Source organism: Sphaeramia orbicularis, chromosome 14 (genome assembly GCF_902148855.1).
Source record: "Sphaeramia orbicularis chromosome 14, fSphaOr1.1, whole genome shotgun sequence".
Lineage (NCBI taxonomy): Eukaryota > Metazoa > Chordata > Actinopteri > Kurtiformes > Apogonidae > Sphaeramia > Sphaeramia orbicularis.
In genome coordinates this window covers 28661089-28680737 of record NC_043970.1, presented here as the reverse complement: position 1 = coordinate 28680737, position 19649 = coordinate 28661089, and the positions used below count along the sequence as shown (strand labels likewise).

At 36.3% G+C, this 19649-nt stretch overlaps 1 protein-coding gene across 1 annotated transcript; it reads right to left on the bottom strand.

Moving 5' to 3' along the window:
* Positions 1–2531: 2531 nt before the first annotated feature.
* gabrr3a (gamma-aminobutyric acid type A receptor subunit rho3a) lies at positions 2532–13225 on the bottom strand. Its single transcript, XM_030153829.1, has 9 exons — positions 13083–13225; positions 12121–12233; positions 9148–9215; positions 8844–9067; positions 8274–8356; positions 7326–7463; positions 6067–6219; positions 3135–3328; positions 2532–3039 (listed from the first exon to the last, which is right to left on the bottom strand). Exons 1-9 carry the CDS (start codon positions 13223–13225, stop codon positions 2734–2736), a joined length of 1422 nt encoding a protein of 473 aa, XP_030009689.1. The 3' UTR covers positions 2532–2733.
* Positions 13226–19649: the final 6424 nt, after the last annotated feature.

The following is a 19649-nucleotide window of genomic DNA, read 5'->3' as shown; positions in this document are numbered from 1 at the left end:
TAAATTCATTTCTGTTGAATATAAGTAAATCTAACTAAATGTTCAAGAGTTTTGAATGCACTTTACCTGTAAGATTAGTTTGGCTGTGCTAAATGTTTGTATTACTCAAGTGCATTTTATTAACTAGCAACAAATACATTTTAGTGTTTTCTACTTTCTTCTTTTTTTCTACTTTTACTACTTTGGTGTCATAATTTGAAGTATATTTTAGTGCATGTAGAAATGTTAAAATGACACAAAAACATGGCGTTCACATACAATGTCATGTAGATATTCTAATAACAAACATCAATACATGTCCAACCTGTTTTAACTCAGACACTGGTTCATTCATTCATTCATTCATCCATCCATTCATTCAACCTTTATTTTATCCAAGCATGCACTATATTGTAATGCAAAGTGCTATGTAAACATAGCCTCTATTCAGCTTGCAGTGACTGTAGGATGTATGGTATTTTCTGCAAAGGCATCTTTTGTAGATTAATATCTTTATAATAAACCGCCATCACAGATCATCTTGATAAAATAAAGAATGCATAACAGAGCAGTGATCTGAGTGCCAGCAGTCATATAAGTGACAGGTTTTCTTAGAGATAATGTTTTGTAGCTTGCTTTCACTGAATAAGTTTATTATGTATAAAGAGTTTTTATAAAAGACACAATAGACAAAGCAGCAGCTGATTTGTACTCAAAGAAAAAGTGTGCAGTGCTTGTTTTTGCTTGCTTATCTTCTGTGCTGTAGTAATTACTGCAAACTGAGACTGTGTTTTTCTTGTGAGTGTAAATTACCACCAACAGAACAAGTCAAGCATATGTTTAGCGAACCAGTAATCTGACTCCGCATGCAAAACAAATGAGTAGGCGTTCAAAGACAGCATTGTGTAGTGGCAGCGTCCTCTCAAAGATAGAGATGGCATATGTTGTTCTACGTTTGTCCACAAGGAGGAGTCATGTGGCCACAGAAAACCACAAAGCCAGGTTTCATATAGAGCTCTTTATTCCAAGAACAAGCTGGGACAAACTGATGCAGAGCAAAACTATTCTCTTACAACATTCTTTGAAGTGTGTATTTTTAATTTTGTATAAATGAAGAGTTTTTGCAGACATTGTTAGTGGTGACAAGATGTACTTCAGGCATCATGGATCCTGGGTTCACCTGTTAACTGGTCAATTTAAATCACCCATACTGTAGATGTGAAAACACAGTTTTTAGAGAATGAATGAAAAGAATGAACGAAAATCAATAGAATACCTGAATGCACCATCCAGGGGTGTCATACTCATTTTAGTTTAGGGGCCACAATTGCACCAGTTTGATCTTGAGTAGATCAGACCAGCAAAATAATAACTTATAAATACTATCAATTCCTAACTTTGCTCTATGTTTTAGAATGAAAAAAGTAAAATTACATTGTAAAAATGTTTACATCTACAAAGTATCCTTAAAAATCTGAACAAGTGTAATTTTAACAATATCATACCTCAGCTTATCATTTACACATGTGCATTACAACATACAGATCACAGTGGATCTACAAAGGCACAAAACATTTAACAGGCATAATACCGGTAAAATTGCACTTACTTCTCTAAAGACATTTCACGTTTATATTTGTTCAGGGTATTTAAATTTTTTTATCAAAGGATAGTTTGTAGATGTAAATGTTTTTATGTAATGTTACCCTTTTACACTACAACTAAGAGAACATTTTGGAGTTGTTATCATTTATAGGTTATTATTCTATTATTTCACTGATCCGTCTCACTTGAGATTAAAAAGTGTGGTATGTGGCCCCTGAACTAAAATGATTTTGACACCCTTGATTGTTTATTTTTGCATTCACAAATTCATCCAAGAGGCCAGACAGTGGGCCATACAGTATGTTTAACACCTCTGCTTTAAAAAAATGTTAAAAATTGACTACCCAATATTTGCTTTTAGCCACATCCTTTACCCGTGACGCCTTAACAGGGCTTTGCTCATATTCAGCTATTCATCACATTATTCATCAATCCCATCTGATGAATCTGACATCTGGATGGATGTACAATAGGATATGATTATGCAACCGAGTTAAACTGACTATATGGCGTGTAATCCCCTCCGTCCATTTTCTTCTAGTGTCTGCTCTTCATTTACAAATTAATTTTATACAAAAATAAGTTCTTTATGGTATATGACCTTAACCTTATGTTTGGAAAAGGTTTAGAGCACATTGTCCAAATATTCATTGTGATTCATTGTCACTGCTTTTATCTGGGGTGTTTGTGTGTACTATATGTGGTATTCATGCTTATTAACTGCTTGTAAAGTTATGCTTTATGTTTTCCTTTGTTGAATCTTGAACAACTATATATATATATGAGCCAAGCAATAAAATCAAGTAATAAAATAAAATGTTTAAAAATGCACATGCACTTATTTGGTTTAAACCCTTTCTCTTGTAAAGCATTCACAAAAAATAACAACCATAAAATGCAGCAGCTGCTCTCTCTCTCTCTCTCTCTCTCTCTCTCTCTCTCTCTCTTTTTTTTTTTTTTTCTTAATTTACAGCTGTACATTTATTGAGAAAAATGCAAGATGTCCAGGCTTAACTGTACACACTGTGCAAACTTAAGGTCATATCCGATCTGAGAACATATGTGAGTTATGTTTCTGCAGCCTGTTTCTGTTTAACTGTAGAAAGAGTCCACAATCAATTCTGTTCATTCCGCTGCATAATGAGTGAATTATGAATACAAACTCCAGTAAATGATGTTGAACAGCAGGTAAGCCAATGGAAATATGACTCTGGAATAGGAGTCGATCATGTAGCTGTTGCTCATGATGAAGCTGAGGTTGTGTTTTAAAGGGTGCTTGCGGCGTAACCTGGTGCCCTCGGTGGGTGCAGACACAGTAGAGTTTCGTGACTGGGTGTTTCTCTCTGTGTTTGGCGTGCTGGTGGCCTCTGCAAAAGACGTCAGGTCGATGTCATTGTCATGATAACAGCCGTCAAAGACCATAGCCTGGGTGGCGGCGTTGAAGGAAGCAGGGATCTGCAGAGACAGAAGGGGGGGGGGGGGTTTATGGTCAGCCGGTTCTGAATGGAAGAAAACTATGAAGACGTTCCATAACAGAAAACCTGAATGACCTTTGCCTTCTTGAGCTTCTTCATCTCCTCCACTGTTGTGAAGTAGTTGACAGCGGCGTACTCGATGACAGACAGGAAGACAAACAGGAAACTGGCCCACAGGTAGATGTCTACGGCTTTAACGTAAGACACCTGCGGCATAGAGGCTGAGACACCAGTGATAATGGTGGACATAGTCAGAACAGTGGTGATGCCTGCACACACAAAGAGAGAGACAACACATGCATCATGGGTGTCATCCACTGACCTGTTATTGGGATGTGGATTAAAAGTATATATCATGAATGTGAGCATTAACCAAATTGTTATTCAGTGGTTAATGAACAAACAGGCCAATCAGACAATTAACCACATATAATGGTAAAAAAATATCCAACACTCTATCAAACTGCATTTTTTAATATGTTTCAAGTCTTTTGCTTCATTTGTGTGTTATTATGGACAATGAAAGGACGTTACAATCTTTGCTTTATCTGGTTTTAGAGAAAATTTGTGTCCATTTGTGGGATTTAGACAATAGGACCAAACCATTTCATTATCTGCCCAAATAAAATAGTTAAGTCTAAATACAACTTTACATTCAACTGCAAAACTAAATGTATTGTCTTGCTTAGATCAGTGATTCCCAAATCTTTTCAATTCAAGACCTAAATGAGACATAAAGTCTGGTTTCAACCAACTCGATATGTAAAGTGTCGTGAGATAACTTTTGTTATGATTTGGCGCTGTATAAATAAAATTTGATTTGATTTTGATTTGACATTATGTGTTTGTTTGAGACCAAAACTTGTAAAAAAAAATATGCTCACACTATTGAAACTGTTTATGAAAGTCTCTTTTTTAAGTCTTTTGGATCATTTTCAGCTTTTCATATTCACTATTTGATTTTTTAACTTTATTACTTCTTTGATTTCATTTGTGCCTGGGTGCTTCTTCTGCATTGTATGTATCTTGTGTCATCTTTTACAGTCTGCATTATACATGGCTTTGGTTAAGTCAATATTTATAAACTCTTCCAGAGAACATTTTTCTTCTGTTTAATCATAAACATAATGTGCTGCAAACTTTTAATACTCCTCAGCCAAATATAGTGTAAGATTCTGTTGAAAGTTACTGCCCAATAATTTAGATTAGATTGTCTTTGTATAAAAATTATTGCATACATATTTAGATGTGAAAGTACTCAGATATTATAACTGCACAAGGCCATTTGACCTTGAAAAAGTAGGTCAAGGTCACTGATTTTCAATAGGCTTCTGCTCCATGCCAAGATGCATCCACAGTATAAATTTGGCGCAGATATCTCAATGCATTCTTCAGATAATGTGATTATGTTGTTGAATAGACAGACAGACAGACAGATGACAAAACAATTACAATGCCCGGGGGTAAGAATGAATTTTTATCCCATTCTTGTCACTCATTTTCCTACGCTTGTTGGGGACCCAAACAAAACAGTTTCACAACCCCTTTTGGGTTTGGGCCCTAAGTTTGGGAACCACAGGTTTTGATGATAATACACAGCAAAAAAAAGGGGATTTCAACAAAGTAAAATTGTGTCTCTGTTTCATGTCTCTTTAACATGATCCCTCTGTTGGTCGGGTCCACGTTACATTACAGTGTGATAGTTCAAGGATGGTCTGACAGACGGTGTTAGATTTTGCTATGAACACTCATCTAGACCCAAGAATGAACTGACTGGATTTTGAGGTCAAAGGTCAAAGTTGTTGTAACCTCACAAAACACACCCTAACTGCTGACCATAACAACATGAACAGATAATGATGCAAGGACAGTGGACCATGAAAACAAATGTTTAGCAATAGAAATGTTATCCTATTTTAAGTTTGGAATGACATGTGTTTATAGGTTATTAATATTTATAGGGTCTTTTGGCTCAACCAGTGGTTTGATACGAATCCAGAGGAACAAGATTGTTTTCCTTAGACTGTGCCCACTCACACAACATCTTAACTTCTTAAGTCTTAACCCTCATGTGTCTGTGGTGAGCATTCTAAATTTATGATGTATTTTAAATATTCATAACAATTCAACCATTTGCTCAATAAGGAAAATTTCCAAACGTGCTGATAGAATAGACCTTGTTCTTTCCATACACATCTGAGCATGCTCAGTCCACACCTTGCCACCTGTGGAGGGGGGGGGCAAAACAAAGTGAGTGAGGCCGACTCACTATAAAAGTAGGTGGTTTGGCTTTTTTTCTTTCTTTTTTTTTTTTTTTTTTACACCATTTTTCTTGTGTTTTTTGTTTTTACTGTTGTTTGCAGTGTTGTGGTGATTTTTCTTTTTTTTTTTTTTTTTTTTTTTTTTTTTTTACTGTGGTTTTATCGATTTTGACTGTGTAACTGCTATTTGTACTTCAACCAGGTATCAAAAAGTAGCTGGACCGATTTAGAAAAAAACAGCCCCAAAACAAAAACTAATGGGCCAAAATTATATTACTTGTGGTTTGATATGCATTCTGGGCGTCTTATTTAGTAAAAACCTGTCAAACTTCAATTCCTCTCTTTGTCTTTTTCTGTTATTCCACCCTATTTTGACCTTAAAACACAGAGTAAAACAAAACCACTGAAGAAAAGAAACACAGGCACATACTCACTGCAACTTTTATGACACTGAAACAGACGCTAATTCACAGCAGCCAGTTTACCTGGAATAATGTCTCAGGGTTTAAAGGGTTAATAAATAAGAGTGTTTTCTATTGGTTTTGGTTTGTTTACCATTAGGCCGATTATTATCCATATTTCATTAAGTTTTATGAAATTTTGTCAGTTTACTTTATCAGATTTTTGGCTTAATTTGGTAAAAATGTATCTAATTTCTTTCTTTTTTTTTTTTTTTTTGTAGTTTACAAATATGGAAATTGTAGTAACATTAGTGGATAAAGTGATAGGACTCATGATCTCAGTACCCAGAGAAACACGGGCAGGTACAGCCCTCCTGTCAATCCAGAAGGACACCCAGGACAACATCACCATCAGCATTGTGGGAAAGTACGTCTGAAGCATGAAGAAGAAGATATGCCTCCTGAGAATGAAGTTTATGTAGAGCCGATTGTACCATCCTGAAACAGACATAAACAGTGAGTGGGAGCACAACACCAGGCGGCAGCAAGAACCTAAAGCTGAGAAAAATCAGTGATGTTCCGGAGAAAATCTGTGTTGAGTTGAAGTTATGTAACTCCTTCTTAGAGAGGTTGTGTTCCCAGGAGATTAATTCACACTGACAAATAGAAGAAATAGAAAAATCTCCTCCATAGACTGAAAATGCATTAGTATGAACAGATTTTAAAATGTGATCTTTGCAGTCATACACCTCTAAAATGTTTAGATGCAGTTATGTTTAAAAGTATAAAACAAGGTAAATTCTTTTTTAATCTTACTCAGAAGTGCGTTAATTTTTTTCATCTATAAAGTGAACATTTAATTGAAATATATAAATGTGTTGTTTGTTTTTTTTTTTTGATTGTGCAGTATAACAAAGATAAAAACTTGTACATATAGTCGCGGAAAAAATTACTAGACCATCAAAAGTCATCCAAACAGTGGTTATGCAATCAAACACTTACTCCTGTGTGTATCATGTGACTAAAACAGAAAAGAAAACATGGAATGCCTAAAAGCACTATTGCTATTGATGTAAGAACTTGAGTGAATTTAGTTATCATCAAGAAAACCTTGGAAAATGGTTAGATATCAGCTCTGAAATTAAACTCTTATGAGCTATTTTTGTTGTTATCATTATATTTGTCCAAACAAATGTATCTTTAGTTGTACCAGGCATTAAAATGAACAAGAAATTGAAGAATACAAGGGTGGTCTAATAATTTTTTCCACAACTGTATATGTTATCTCCATCTCCTCACCATGTATTTAATGAGAAAATTCAAGATGTTAGGCCTGTGTTTTCTTTTACATTCTAACATTTCACAATATCCAGAATCGCAGTTTTGGTCTGTGAATAAAGCTTGATAGTTAAATGTAAATGTTTATCTTCTTATTCTGAGATTTGATGGGATTTTTGTTAGTGAAAACATAAGCCTAAAAATCCTGAACCCTCTCCATTAGAAAAGTAGTTTTAGTTAAAGTGATCTGATAAAACCAGGAGGTCTTTGGTTGTTTCCCAAACTGGGTACAGCACAGAGAGCTCCACGGCTCCAACCTCACATACCAGTACTGCTGTAGAAGGCAAGCCCAAAGGAAGGCTGGAAGTCTTCAATAAAAAACTGAGAGAGCACGATCTCGTCAGTCCTTAATGAATCGTTCCCGTTCTTCCAGTAGAGCATGAGGTCATTCTCATTGTAAGCATCTTCAAGAGAGGAAAAAAGGGGGGAAGGGGGGTGACACCTTCACATGATGCCTCTCTTAGAAGATTCATGGATGTTTACCTCAGAGGAGAGGAGAGAGACTGGGCAACGTTAGCTTCTCAGCTCTCCTCTGAGATCAGGATCCATGTTTATTTCATTGAATATTTCTGACTGATCTGATAATATGAGACAAACAGAGATATTTAGAGACAGACTGAAGCGTCTCCCATATGTACAGCCTAAGCCCACCAGTTTAGGTTTATTTCAAGGTGCTTTTCATACCTTCAACCTGCTTGGGACATGATGAATCTAGATAGTCATGCTTGTTAATGTGAATCGCCATTTTCTTATACAAAATCTGAACATAAACATAAGCTATTTGGTGAAATATAATCCATAGCAAATCCTGCATTAGCGAGAGCAGCGTGTAAATGGCCAGAGTGACCTGATTGAGGATTACCATTTAATTACAGTATATAAAAAGAAGATGGTAATGGTTATGGATGCATGGAAATATTCTACGCGCTATGATGTACTGTGTGTTTTTCTGCTGGTAGTATTGCTCTGATATGTTTAGTCCAGAATTATGTTTAATTATTTATTGAGCACAGCAGCCAGTTGAAGAGACAAAACTGTGTTAAATGTTGTGTAACATGTTTTGGATGAAAATATGCCAGCGAGCAACGACATGATTTAAAGTGCATTTTATAAATATTTAATGCAGCTGAATTATATAATCATATTTCTGCAAAACTGGAAATCATATCAGGCGTTTTCAAACAGTAATGTCCCAAATGATGCTTGATACTCACAGCTCTCCAGCTCCAGAGAGCAATTCTGTGTGTCCAGAGGAAAACTACTGAAGTCCATAGAACACAGAGCGGTCACAGTGATCCTAAAACACAGCTTGCAGTTAATGAAACACCCAGACAAAACAGTCATCTAAACTCAGTTAGCGCTTTTTCTTTTTTTTTTTGTTAAGAACAGGTTCTATTTGCACAATTAGGTGACAGAATCTGAGTCAGTCGATGTGAAAAATGCCAAACATTATGCATCTGTTAGACTGTTCTTATATGTTGGTGATCCTGCATATGCATAAGCTGAAATCAGGCTGAGCAGATGTATGTCATATGTCAACGTCTGTGGCTGAAACAGATACAATGACTTTGCACTGGATGCCCCCTCTCATATTCCTGCAGCATACAGAGTAAGCTCTACTCATGACACTGCTAACAGTCCTGTAGATTATGGGTGTATATGTTGGTGGACGTTCTATCAAAATCATTCAACAGTATATTTATGTGTTACTTATTTTACATGCCTGTTTTCATTGTGGTGTTTTTGTGAATGAAGTGACTGACTCATGCTTTACTTTTATTTACCTGACGCTGTAGAGGATATTGCCATCAGGAAAGACTCTCAACATGATGTTCTCCATAGTTGTGTCATGGATAAAAGAGCGTTTAGAGTGGACAAAGAACACATCAGGAACCCAAATCTTCTTCACGAGCCGTGAGTCGAAGGTACGACTTTTGTTGTTGCTGGAAGGGAAGGCCAAGCGGTCGTCTTGCCAGTAATGCCTCAGATACAAAGTCATGGTAAAGTCCTGCAAAAAGTAAAAGTTCTCAAGTCTAACTGAAGCTGACACTGACTGATAGGTTTAAGTTTATCCCAGAGTGAACATACCATGTTTACTTCAGATATGCTGTCAATACTCTCTACTTGGACATCAATGCCAACAGGGATAGCAGAACCTGCAAAAGGTCAAACATTGCGATGCATCAGCTTCACGTCCATCTACACATCTGCCAGAGATTATTTCTATGTAAATCCAAAAGCTGAGCCAGAAATTCAGATGTAAGCCATGTCTTAGAGATGGTGGAGACAAAAGGTCGGGCAAATCTAGTGACCCTGGCATCATGCTGATCCATCAGCATGATTCATCAGCTTTAGTGCAGTGCCCATAATCCTTTAACATACATTGTATAGTTACATCACTATATCAGTCACTCATGAATGGTAGCTAATAGCTAAGACAGAAACCCTCTGCTCAGGCATTAATACTTATCTCTTCAGGCATACAGCTTAGTCACAGGTCAGATGCCAAAAAATATCTGAAGGTTGAATATAAACATGTAAACAGATTTTGATTTACAGTATTAGCTATATATTATTTAAGGAACAAGAAAAGGGTCAAATGTAATTTAGAGAAGTAAGATTAATTCAGCTATCTATTAAAAGTATTTCACCTCTGTCCCAGGAGGCAGAGAGGTCACCAATCTAAATAATGCAGTCTGACCATCTCTCAGTCACTGTTACAGGAAATAAATCTGACAAAGACCAGTAGAATATACACATTCTTAACAGACTGAGTCTCAGCCTAAAAATCAGTCAGGTGGTTTTTAATCCTTTCAGGCCTGGCCAAGTGAAAGTGAACATCAGGGTCCATTTATTTTTTATTCTAAAACAATATTTTTGATTACTCAGCATGAAAGACATATACGTCTAATTTTGTACCTGGATTACAACTGGATATATAAGAAAATATATGAAAATACAGGGTAAATTAAGAACAGTAAAGGTTGTAAATGAATGTATACAGCATAAATTCAGAATGTAAATAGCAATGTGTAAATAAATATATTCAAAACATATGCCTGTGTTTAATCTTATATTTCATAATAATCAAATACTATAATGATTTTGAATGTTATTTATTATAAGAAAAAAACAGCTGAAAGATGTGTATTAAATATAGTCAGGAAACATGTCACCAAAGACTGATAATTTTATCAGTATCTTAATAAAATCTTTGATTTTTATTCTGGTGCATCACACTAAACAAACACCTCACTGTTACTTTTTTGGATTCTCACTCCATTATCATGATTTAATGTCTTTTAAAACTACAATAAAATGATATCAGTTTTATTTTTGGATATAATGTACCCCCATACACTAAGAAAAGTGTGGTGTGCTAAATGTTTGCACTTTCCTTGAGGAACAGCACTTTTTGGTATTTTTTCCAAACCTTAAATAATTGCTGTATATTTTTCATCATTCCATTACTTTGTCAATGATGATAAATTCATGTTTTTTTTTTTAATTAAATATTTGGTTATTATTTCTTAATGGCATGTTAAAGTACTTGCTTAGACCTACAATTTGAGCTACTGTGGTTGCTGCTAAATTCATTTTTAAAAACAGATATAGAATGACTAGTATTCCTGCACAGTGCTTTCTCTCTCCATTACTCACTTGGCCAGGCCCTTTACACAGCAGTGCTATATGTTTCACTGTAATTGACTAAAAAGCCCATTCATTACTGCAAAGTCACAACACGATGAGCCCAAACCAAGTAGTGCAATAAACAATACCAACCTGTTTCAAGAAACATGCAATCAAGCATATGAAAAACTAGAAGAATGTGAACCTACAATAAGGACCCATAGCTTTACCTATGTGAGAAAACATTTAGGATCTGTTCTAAAATGTATTGGGCTACTCCTTGGCCCTGTACTTTTACAAAGTTTCATGGAAAATACTGCAGTTTTTGTGCAATCTTAAGTCAAACAACAACAATTACCTCCCTGGTGGATCTATGGTTTATGCATTTTACAATACAAAACTGCAGTACTACATGTCTAGTACGATGTAAACAGCTGTAAGTTGAAAGGTTACTGGTCATCCTCCAGTTTCATAATACAGTAAATGTATATGGTTGACCTCACTGTAAACATCCAGTTCACCCAGTTCCATTATCTAATGAAGATGGAGGGATTTATATATTTATTTATTCATCAACCACCCATATATATATTAAAGCCGTGTTCATAGGGTGGTACCATAGATCAATTCTAGGATTGGTTTAAGTCAAAGACAGCTCATAAGAAACAGTGTGAACTTTTAAACAACACTTGGAAGATTATATTCACTACCAAACCTCACAGAGCAACTAGAATCCATTTACAGTTATACAAAATGATCAGTCCCCAAAGAAAGTGGAGTGAGATTCTGAAATGTGTATTGAAGGCATTTATGTAAAATAATAAGTATACACCTAAAGAATGGGATTGAAGTGTCCTAAAATTTGTGGGTGTTTGATTCATAAATAGAACAAAACATTGAGTTCGTTTTGACCAAAACTCTATTAAAACAGTTTCTGAAAACCATGTAGCACCAGGCTTTTTTTTTTCCTCTAACAGATTTGGGTAGGCAGTTCAGATTATTTTCTCTGTACTATTGTCTGTAGTCAGTGTCTCACACAGCAGACAATCTAGGTCACTAAGAGGTTTTTTTTTGGGAGGCGTAATACCAAAGACAGCACAGTAACCTACATTAACCTTAGTGACTTGCCCGAAAAGCACATGGTTAATGAAACTAACACAAAATATGAAGAATATGAGGTAAAAGAGGAGGAAGAGGAGCAATATTGGAGAAAAACAAGTAAAAAACAGAAAATTCATCTGAAAAGACAGATAGATAGATAGATAGATAGATAGATAGATAGATAGATAGATAGATAGATAGATAGATAGATAGATAGATAGATAGATAGATAGATAGATAGATAGATAGATAGATAGATAGATAGATAGATAGATAGATAGATAGATAGATAGATAGATAGATAGATAGATAGATGAGGTGTGGCCTCACCTCCGAAGCCCGGACGCATTGCAAAGTCATGGTCTTCAATCCGAAGCAGCTGCTCAGACTTAATTAGCAGTGACTTGGTGCTGTCCAGCTTTTTCATCTTCAGATCCACCCGACTGAGAAACAAAGACACAGACAAGTAACAGATTGCATAAAAACACTTGCTCTGTCTTTATCACCCTCTTTCTAACATTACTAGAAACAGGGATGACATCTGGCCTGGGAATTAGAGCTGGTTTATTGGACTTTAGCACTCTGATTAAAACTAAAGGCCTAAAAGAAATTAAAGTTGTTTTTACTGACTGTGTGTGTTGACATTGATCTTAACTGGGTCGAGAATAGCATGTCAGACCTCACAGTAGCTGCACTTTCCCCTCATGACTTGATTTGCATCACCTAATCTCGTTCTTTCAAGAAATCCTCACATACTGACCGATCCAAAAAAAAAACATTTTAAGTTTAGACTTTCATGACATTTACAGCAAGTTGTTTTTGTTCATAAAACCCAAAATCTGTCACAAATTTGCGTCAGTGGGATTTACAATCTGTACAGATGACGTGGTAAGCATTGATTTAAGATTACTTTGCCAAATCCACCAATGCTAAATTACAACTCAGGTCTATTGCAAAAAGACTTGTAAATCCAACACATTCTTTTTTAGGATTAAAGTAGTCTTTGGTCAAATCAATTCATTAAAAGACACGGGGAGCCAAAATGATTCTCGTAATGCCACCTTTTACCTCAAACGTTCCAATAACCTGCTTTCACCTTGATCCCCTATGGCATTAATGGAAAGCATCATAATTAATTATGCAAGCATATTTGTAGTGACATTGCAAAGCTGTTTACTGATTTTTTAATAGGTCCCACAGAATCCAACTAACAGCAAATGTTACTTAGGTGTCAGATCAGATATCAAAAGGTACATTTTATCCTTCCAACTAGAAATCCCACTTTAGCTCACCCTCCATGCTTTTGTTTGGTGTTCTCCCCCAGATATGGCTCCTTGTGTCTCCTCTTGTTTGGGAAGTGGCTGCTGTTGAGCTGGGTGACAGGCCACAACCAGGCCAAGCACATCAGTCTGAAGGCCAGGAGGGCCAGTCTCATGGTTAAGTTAGAGCTGGAGAGATGAGAGGAACCCAAGCGTTCCTCCCACTGCGTCAGTTTGTCACCCAGGGAATGCCACAGCTGCCCCCGTGCTCTACTGGCATGTCCATGTCCCAGCAGCACTCATTCTGCACCAGCACGCCCACACCGACTCACTTCAGCGTTATCCTGCGATCTCATCTCCTCAAACATGGTGAACATCAGTCCAGATATCCAGCGCTTAGCTCCAGTGTACAGGCATTCCCCTGGTTCAGTATTATTGTCAATGTGCCATCCCTCTGCTTACGTCTCTTGACACAACATGTTGCCCGACTCTCCACTGTCCCCACCCTCTGATCTAAAACCAAATATCAATTTATTCCTATAATGACAAAGGAATACCATTAATTCCTCTCTAATCTTCTTATCTGTGGTTGGTGAAATCTTTCAGTAACCTACAAACAGGAGGCAGCAGAGGGCGGGGAGAGGGATAAAACAACCAGCAGTTTCATCATCATTCTTACCAGATAAAAATAAAAAGCCTGTAGCCTACTTTTAATACTCTGCAGGATTTTCCCTTGAGATGCACTCTGTGGTGGTTTTGGTGAATGTGTGGGCAGGGGGTGGACCTGAATGATCCCACTGAGAACAGACAGATGCAAGCATATGTTTGGACCACATCTGCAAACACTGCATTCATGACTACTGGATGGATGGATGGATGGATGGATGGATGGATGGATGGATAGATAGATAGATAGATAGATAGATAGATAGATAGATAGATAGATAGATAGATAGATAGATAGATAGATAGATAGATAGATAGATAGATAGATAGATAGATAGATAGATAGATAGATAGATAGATAGATAGATAGATAGATAGATAGATAGATAGATAGATAGATAGATTATGCAAGTATAAAAGACTAAAAAAATATACAATCAGAACAAAAGTCAAAGATATCAGCAGTATGAAAGTATTAAAGCAGTATAAAAACAATTAAAAGACAACAGCACAGTGGGATTGTTGAGCAGACAATATGCCTGATAAACAAATGTATAAAAAACAATACTTTTAAGGATAGAGCCACTGTCTGATGTCCTTATTTATCAAAAAAGTTGTTGAGTCGCTTGAGTTCTACTGTGAAGAATGATGCCTTTCACAATTGGTTTCAGGAAAATTTAAGGCTTGTACCTACCTGCAGGATATCCAACTTCACATCTACTTTTTAGCTAAAATCCTCCCATTAAAATAACTATTTCAATAAAAACGTTTTTAAATATACATCTTTGTACATCTGGAAGGCAGTATGGATTATTCACCATACAGAGAACCGGAAACAATAACCAATAATAGTGTTGTTTATTTTTAGATTTGTGCCTTTGGTAATATATGGCAGTGCAATAAAACTTGTTTCTCATTTGGATTTGTCAGAAAACTAGATTGTTTTTCACTTTGTCACCACCAGGGCACAGCCAGCATGAAACAGTGGGTGGGGGGGTTCATCTCAACTGCTACTGTTGTAAGGAGTACGGAGGAGTATTAACCAGATAAACAGGTTTAACAGTTACCTACACCTCGCACATGAATGCACACAGTTAACTAAGTTACCGGTACATCCATTTTCTTTTTCCTCTCCTCCTCATTCATTCATTCATTCATTCATTCATTCATTCATTCATTCATTCACTCATTCATTCATTCACTCATTCATTCATTCAGCTGCGTTCTCTCTTCACTGCAGCAGCTCCACTTCAGACTGCAGCCCTATCATATACTGCATTTATTTAACCTCACATAAACAGCCTAATAACAGGATATAATGTGATCAAACAGCATCTGGTCCTGTGAGATAATCTGACCCTGATCTGCTCAGACCTGTCACATTAAATATGATCATATTTAATGCAGTATCACAGTAACGTTATGAGCATGTTATAATGACATACAGATGTGAGTCATGACCTATTATTTCAGTACTCATGGGTTTAGTTCAGTAACTCCTACCGGTGAAGAACCTAAAAGCAGATGAAACAACCAACTGACATCATCAGATAGTTTGTTTCAAGATGGCTGCATCCTGCTGGTGACAGAATGAAGACACAATCTATTTTTTCTGAAAAATCTGCATAAATTGTATTGCAGTAAAGAGAACAAACCATATGTTTTTCAGGTCGAACAGGTCCAGGAAACATTTAAACTGCCCTTGTGTACAGATATAAGGTGCATTTTCTGTGTATTAAGGTAGCAGGACGCAAAATGCATAACATAACAAAAGATGATGAAGAAGTGAAGCAGGATTATAAAAACAAGCACATTCGATGATACTAAAACCTGAACTGGAAAAAGAAAAAACTTGTTCAGAATCAATGCTATAATGAAAACATGGGCAGAATGACTCCACTCTGATGGCATGGTCCCTTTAATCTGGGATTAAAGTTGACTGAGGACAGACATGAGCAATGGCATCTTAAAGAAGCATTCACGTGGACCTCGGTTGACTTGGACATGTGACCCTAAAGCTGCTCCGCGACATTCACATATGACAGTGGCGTCCTATCGGTGACCTCAGCGTGCTCTGGGACATTTATTTCAAGACATCGTGTTTAAAACATTGTAATAGCATTATCAGAGATTATTCCTAGAACACAATTGTTTTTTTCCATATGAAATCTTTTTTGAGCTCTATTGAAATTAGGCTTAACACAAGCATTCAGTTTCTACACAGTACAATACCTGTGTGTAAATACATGAACTACAGTCTCATCTCTAGATGGTGATGAATGAATGAATGAATGAATAACAGGAGACATGTCACCAGAGTGCGTAACTGTTCTCTGAGTCAATAAGTATATTTATCGCTGCATTTCTGTTGTTTAATTGCAAATGCCTGTATGAATGAATGAATGAACAAACAAATGAATTAATTAATTCATTAATGGATGAATGAATGGCTATGTAGAAAAGGAATAATGAAATTCTGTCAGGGATAAATTAAAGATTTCTTAAATCTTAAAACCAGCTGACTGCATTTTTGTACTTCATGAATGGTTAGAAAAAGAAAAAGAAACATGTCCTGATTTTAGTAACTTCTATTTTACTTATTGTTTTATTTATTTCCATTATTTCTCAAGATTGTACAGTTTTTCTTTTCTTTACTTCTTTCTGCTTGGTAAAGTGCTGTATCTGTGTCCAGTGATTTAATATAAGTTTAGAGTTTTATTTTTCAGGTCACTTTTGTGATTTTAAATACAGATAATCTAGTGTTTTTTGCTGAGCAGCTTTTAAGAGTCTGACAAAAATGTGTTTTTCTTTCTTCGTTTTTGGAAGTATAGCCGTTCTGTTGGACCATTTACAAACCTCTAGTTAAACTTTCACCTGCCGGGTTAATTAGTCAGTCTTTCACTGGTGTTAGGAAGGATGTAAAGTGGTTTTGCACAGACACAGTTCACTGCTTTTGGACACATGCATGCCAAATACTGTTACAGGACCAACACCTCAGCGGCGGTTGTCGGACATGGCAGGACTCATAACTGCACTGCTTTTGTTCTTTGGAAAGCTGTCATTGGTCGACTCAAAAGGTAATTTGGGATTTTAATCTATACTTGAATTGCACAAAGCAGAAATAATTGTACTTCACCTGCATAATAATGTTAACACCTAGAACTCAAAGTAAGACTGCAAATGTAGTACAAGGACATATTACAGCATCTGAAGTAGAAAAGATGCTGCTTCATTAAAAAAAATGCTGTTATTATATTGTGAAATGCATATCAGTGTCTAATTTGTCTATCTCCATACTCATTATCATACATATTCATTTGTCAGTTTGTTTTTACTCATGAGAGCAAGTAGGTAGACATTTAATAGTGAAACACATTGCATAGTCTTTCTGTAACTAAATTCAAAGCATAATCATTCAACTGCATAATATTACTTACCATTAGTACATCTGATAAACACAGCGGCACTGTCCTCAGTGCTAGAGGAGCGTGATCCAGCTGTGACAGCTGCACACATCTGGAGAAACAAACTCACCAGTGGCCGAAGTGTGACCTTATTAAAAACAATATTTATTCCAGTAAAAAATACATTTATCACACAACTAAAACATCAAAGGCTTAAATCTGTGGAGCTGAATATTAATGTGAATATGAAAGAACCGCAACAAAAATAGTGCAAAGGCTCCCTGATGGTGCAGATGTTGTTGTGGCAGATGATTTGTATTTGAGGCCAAATGAAAAACACCAGACACTGACAAGCATCAATGGACTAAATAAGAAAAGATTTTTTGTCGTGGTGATCATAGTATGGATGTAGTTTATGTAATCGAAACCAACTCAGGTTTATTCTGTCTAATAGATGCAAAATATGGAGTTTGACACGTTGTTGAAAACAGCCGGCGAAGGCACAGCCCTTGAGAAATTAGAAATTCAAAACTACAGATTGTCTGTTAAAGAAGAAATCCCTGCAAAATCATGTGATCATTATGGAATATAATCATAAAAGAACTAGTAATTACAACGGTAACATATTTCCACTGAACTGCCCATATTAATATATATATAAATATTCTAGTGAACTAAGTTCTAATATACAAAAAAAAAAAGATATATATTACATCTCACTTGCACATCCAGATTAGATTTAAGGGATTATAAAAGCCAGATGTTGCGATGCCTAAATTTTACCAAGAAAATGCAAAAGCTTTACAGTGTTACAGTTTCATTTCCAGAATCCAACGTGACCTGTATCATCCTCGATGAGTGCCTCCTGCCCTGCAGCTTCAGACCCACAGGCACCGTGGTCATCCACTGGTACAAGCAGCAAATCCCCGTTCACAGCTTCTACTACAACAAAGACCAGTTTGGACTCCAGAACAAGCACTTCAGTGGAAGGACGTCGCTGTTTAACTCCCAAATCCCACATGGCAATGCGTCCCTTCTGCTCAGGAGGGTCAAAGTTCAAGACAAGGGCAGATACAAATGTTACACGAGCACGAGAAAAGGCAACCAGGAGCTGTTTGTCAACCTGGATGTGAAGGGTTAGTACTCAGTAATATTACTTTCAGTACATCAGGATCAGAAGAGGCTCGGGGGTAAAATGTACGCTCTTTTTCTTTTATTCTTAATCCAAACACAATGCAAATCAAGCTTTTTTTGGAAGTGGATGAGGCTTCTGTTCATAAATTACCCAAAGCTCGTGACTGCGGGGTGGAACATTTTTCCTCCCTTTTTTCCACTGGTGAGCTGTAACCAGCCTTGTACCAGTCTGAGACAACAAGCAGATATCTAAGATGTTTACTTCCAATCACTTTTTCTTTCATTTGTGAATGAATGAATGAATGAATGAATGAATGAATGAATGTTTTACTCTGGATATATAAAAAATGGGATCCAGGGTCCTGTAGTCCAACAGCATATTTAAAGACGTTAATTGACATTTGTTGGACCATTCAAGATCATCTTAGGTCAAAGGTTGTGTCATCAATCAAGTTGTGATACTAGTATATTTCATCATATTGCACATGCTGTTAATTTTGAATTTAGACTTTGGACTTCAGAAAAACCTCTTGCAGAACTGACTTTTTCTTCTTATTACGGTATTTCTTATTCTTATTAAATGTTTTTATTACTAATGTCACTTGTTTTATTCATTGCTGATTTATGCATAGAATTGGAAAAACTGTATAATGAGTAAACCTAATACATCCCTTCTGTTGTACTTAATGATTTTTTTTCCTCACTTGAACCAAGGTTCTACAGACAGATTGTAAAACCCTTAAAGGTGAATTTCTCATTTGCAGTCATGGACCATATAAATAAAACTGAATGGAGTATTCAGTTGAATTGAACATGTTTGTTCAATCTTGGATTGTACTTTTTTGCTGCTTATAAATTGTGAGATTTTAAGTTTCTACTCTACAATTTTATATGTTTTTAGAAAGACAGGAGTTATATTTTATTCATCATTACATGCTCTGGCATAAGAAAGACAGTTAGAATCTCCACCAAAAGAGCAGTGACGCACTAAATAAGAGATTTACAGGATTGAAGTTTTTTTTAAAGCGTTTGTAACAAATCCCAATATGAGGCAGATGCCAAAACATTTAAAAAGAGAATAAAAAAGGGAATAGTTCAGTGTGTTCCTGGTCCAGGAAATGTCTCTGCTGCAGATTTATAGTCCAGTTTTTAATATAAAGACAGTTTATTACATTGTGTGCTTGCACCAAGTATCTGGATGCAGTTGTTGCAGGCTCACTGGAACTGTCTGGCCTACTAACCCAGAGTACAGTAAAGCCAGTGGGCAGGGGAAAAAGCTCCATCTGCAGGAGATTTGTTTTAAAAGAGCCACTGAACTCAATGGAAAGTATGCTCTGTGGACACCACTAGGCATCGTTAGTGTATTTGAGAGACAATAACAAGCTTCAAGGACACC

What these genes read in the sequence shown, in the direction of transcription:
- gabrr3a (XM_030153829.1), bottom strand. Translation starts at nt 13,225, where the DNA reads ATGAGACTGGCCCTCCTGGCCTTCAGACTGATGTGCTTGGCCTGGTTG. An exon ending in AATGCGTCCGGGCTTCGGAG is followed by an intron (nt 9,216 to 12,120) that starts GTGAGGCCACAC and finishes GACCTTTTGCAG; the next exon opens with GTTCTGCTATCCCTGTTGGC. An exon ending in AATATCCTCTACAGCGTCAG is followed by an intron (nt 8,357 to 8,843) that starts GTAAATAAAAGT and finishes GCTGTGTTTTAG; the next exon opens with GATCACTGTGACCGCTCTGT.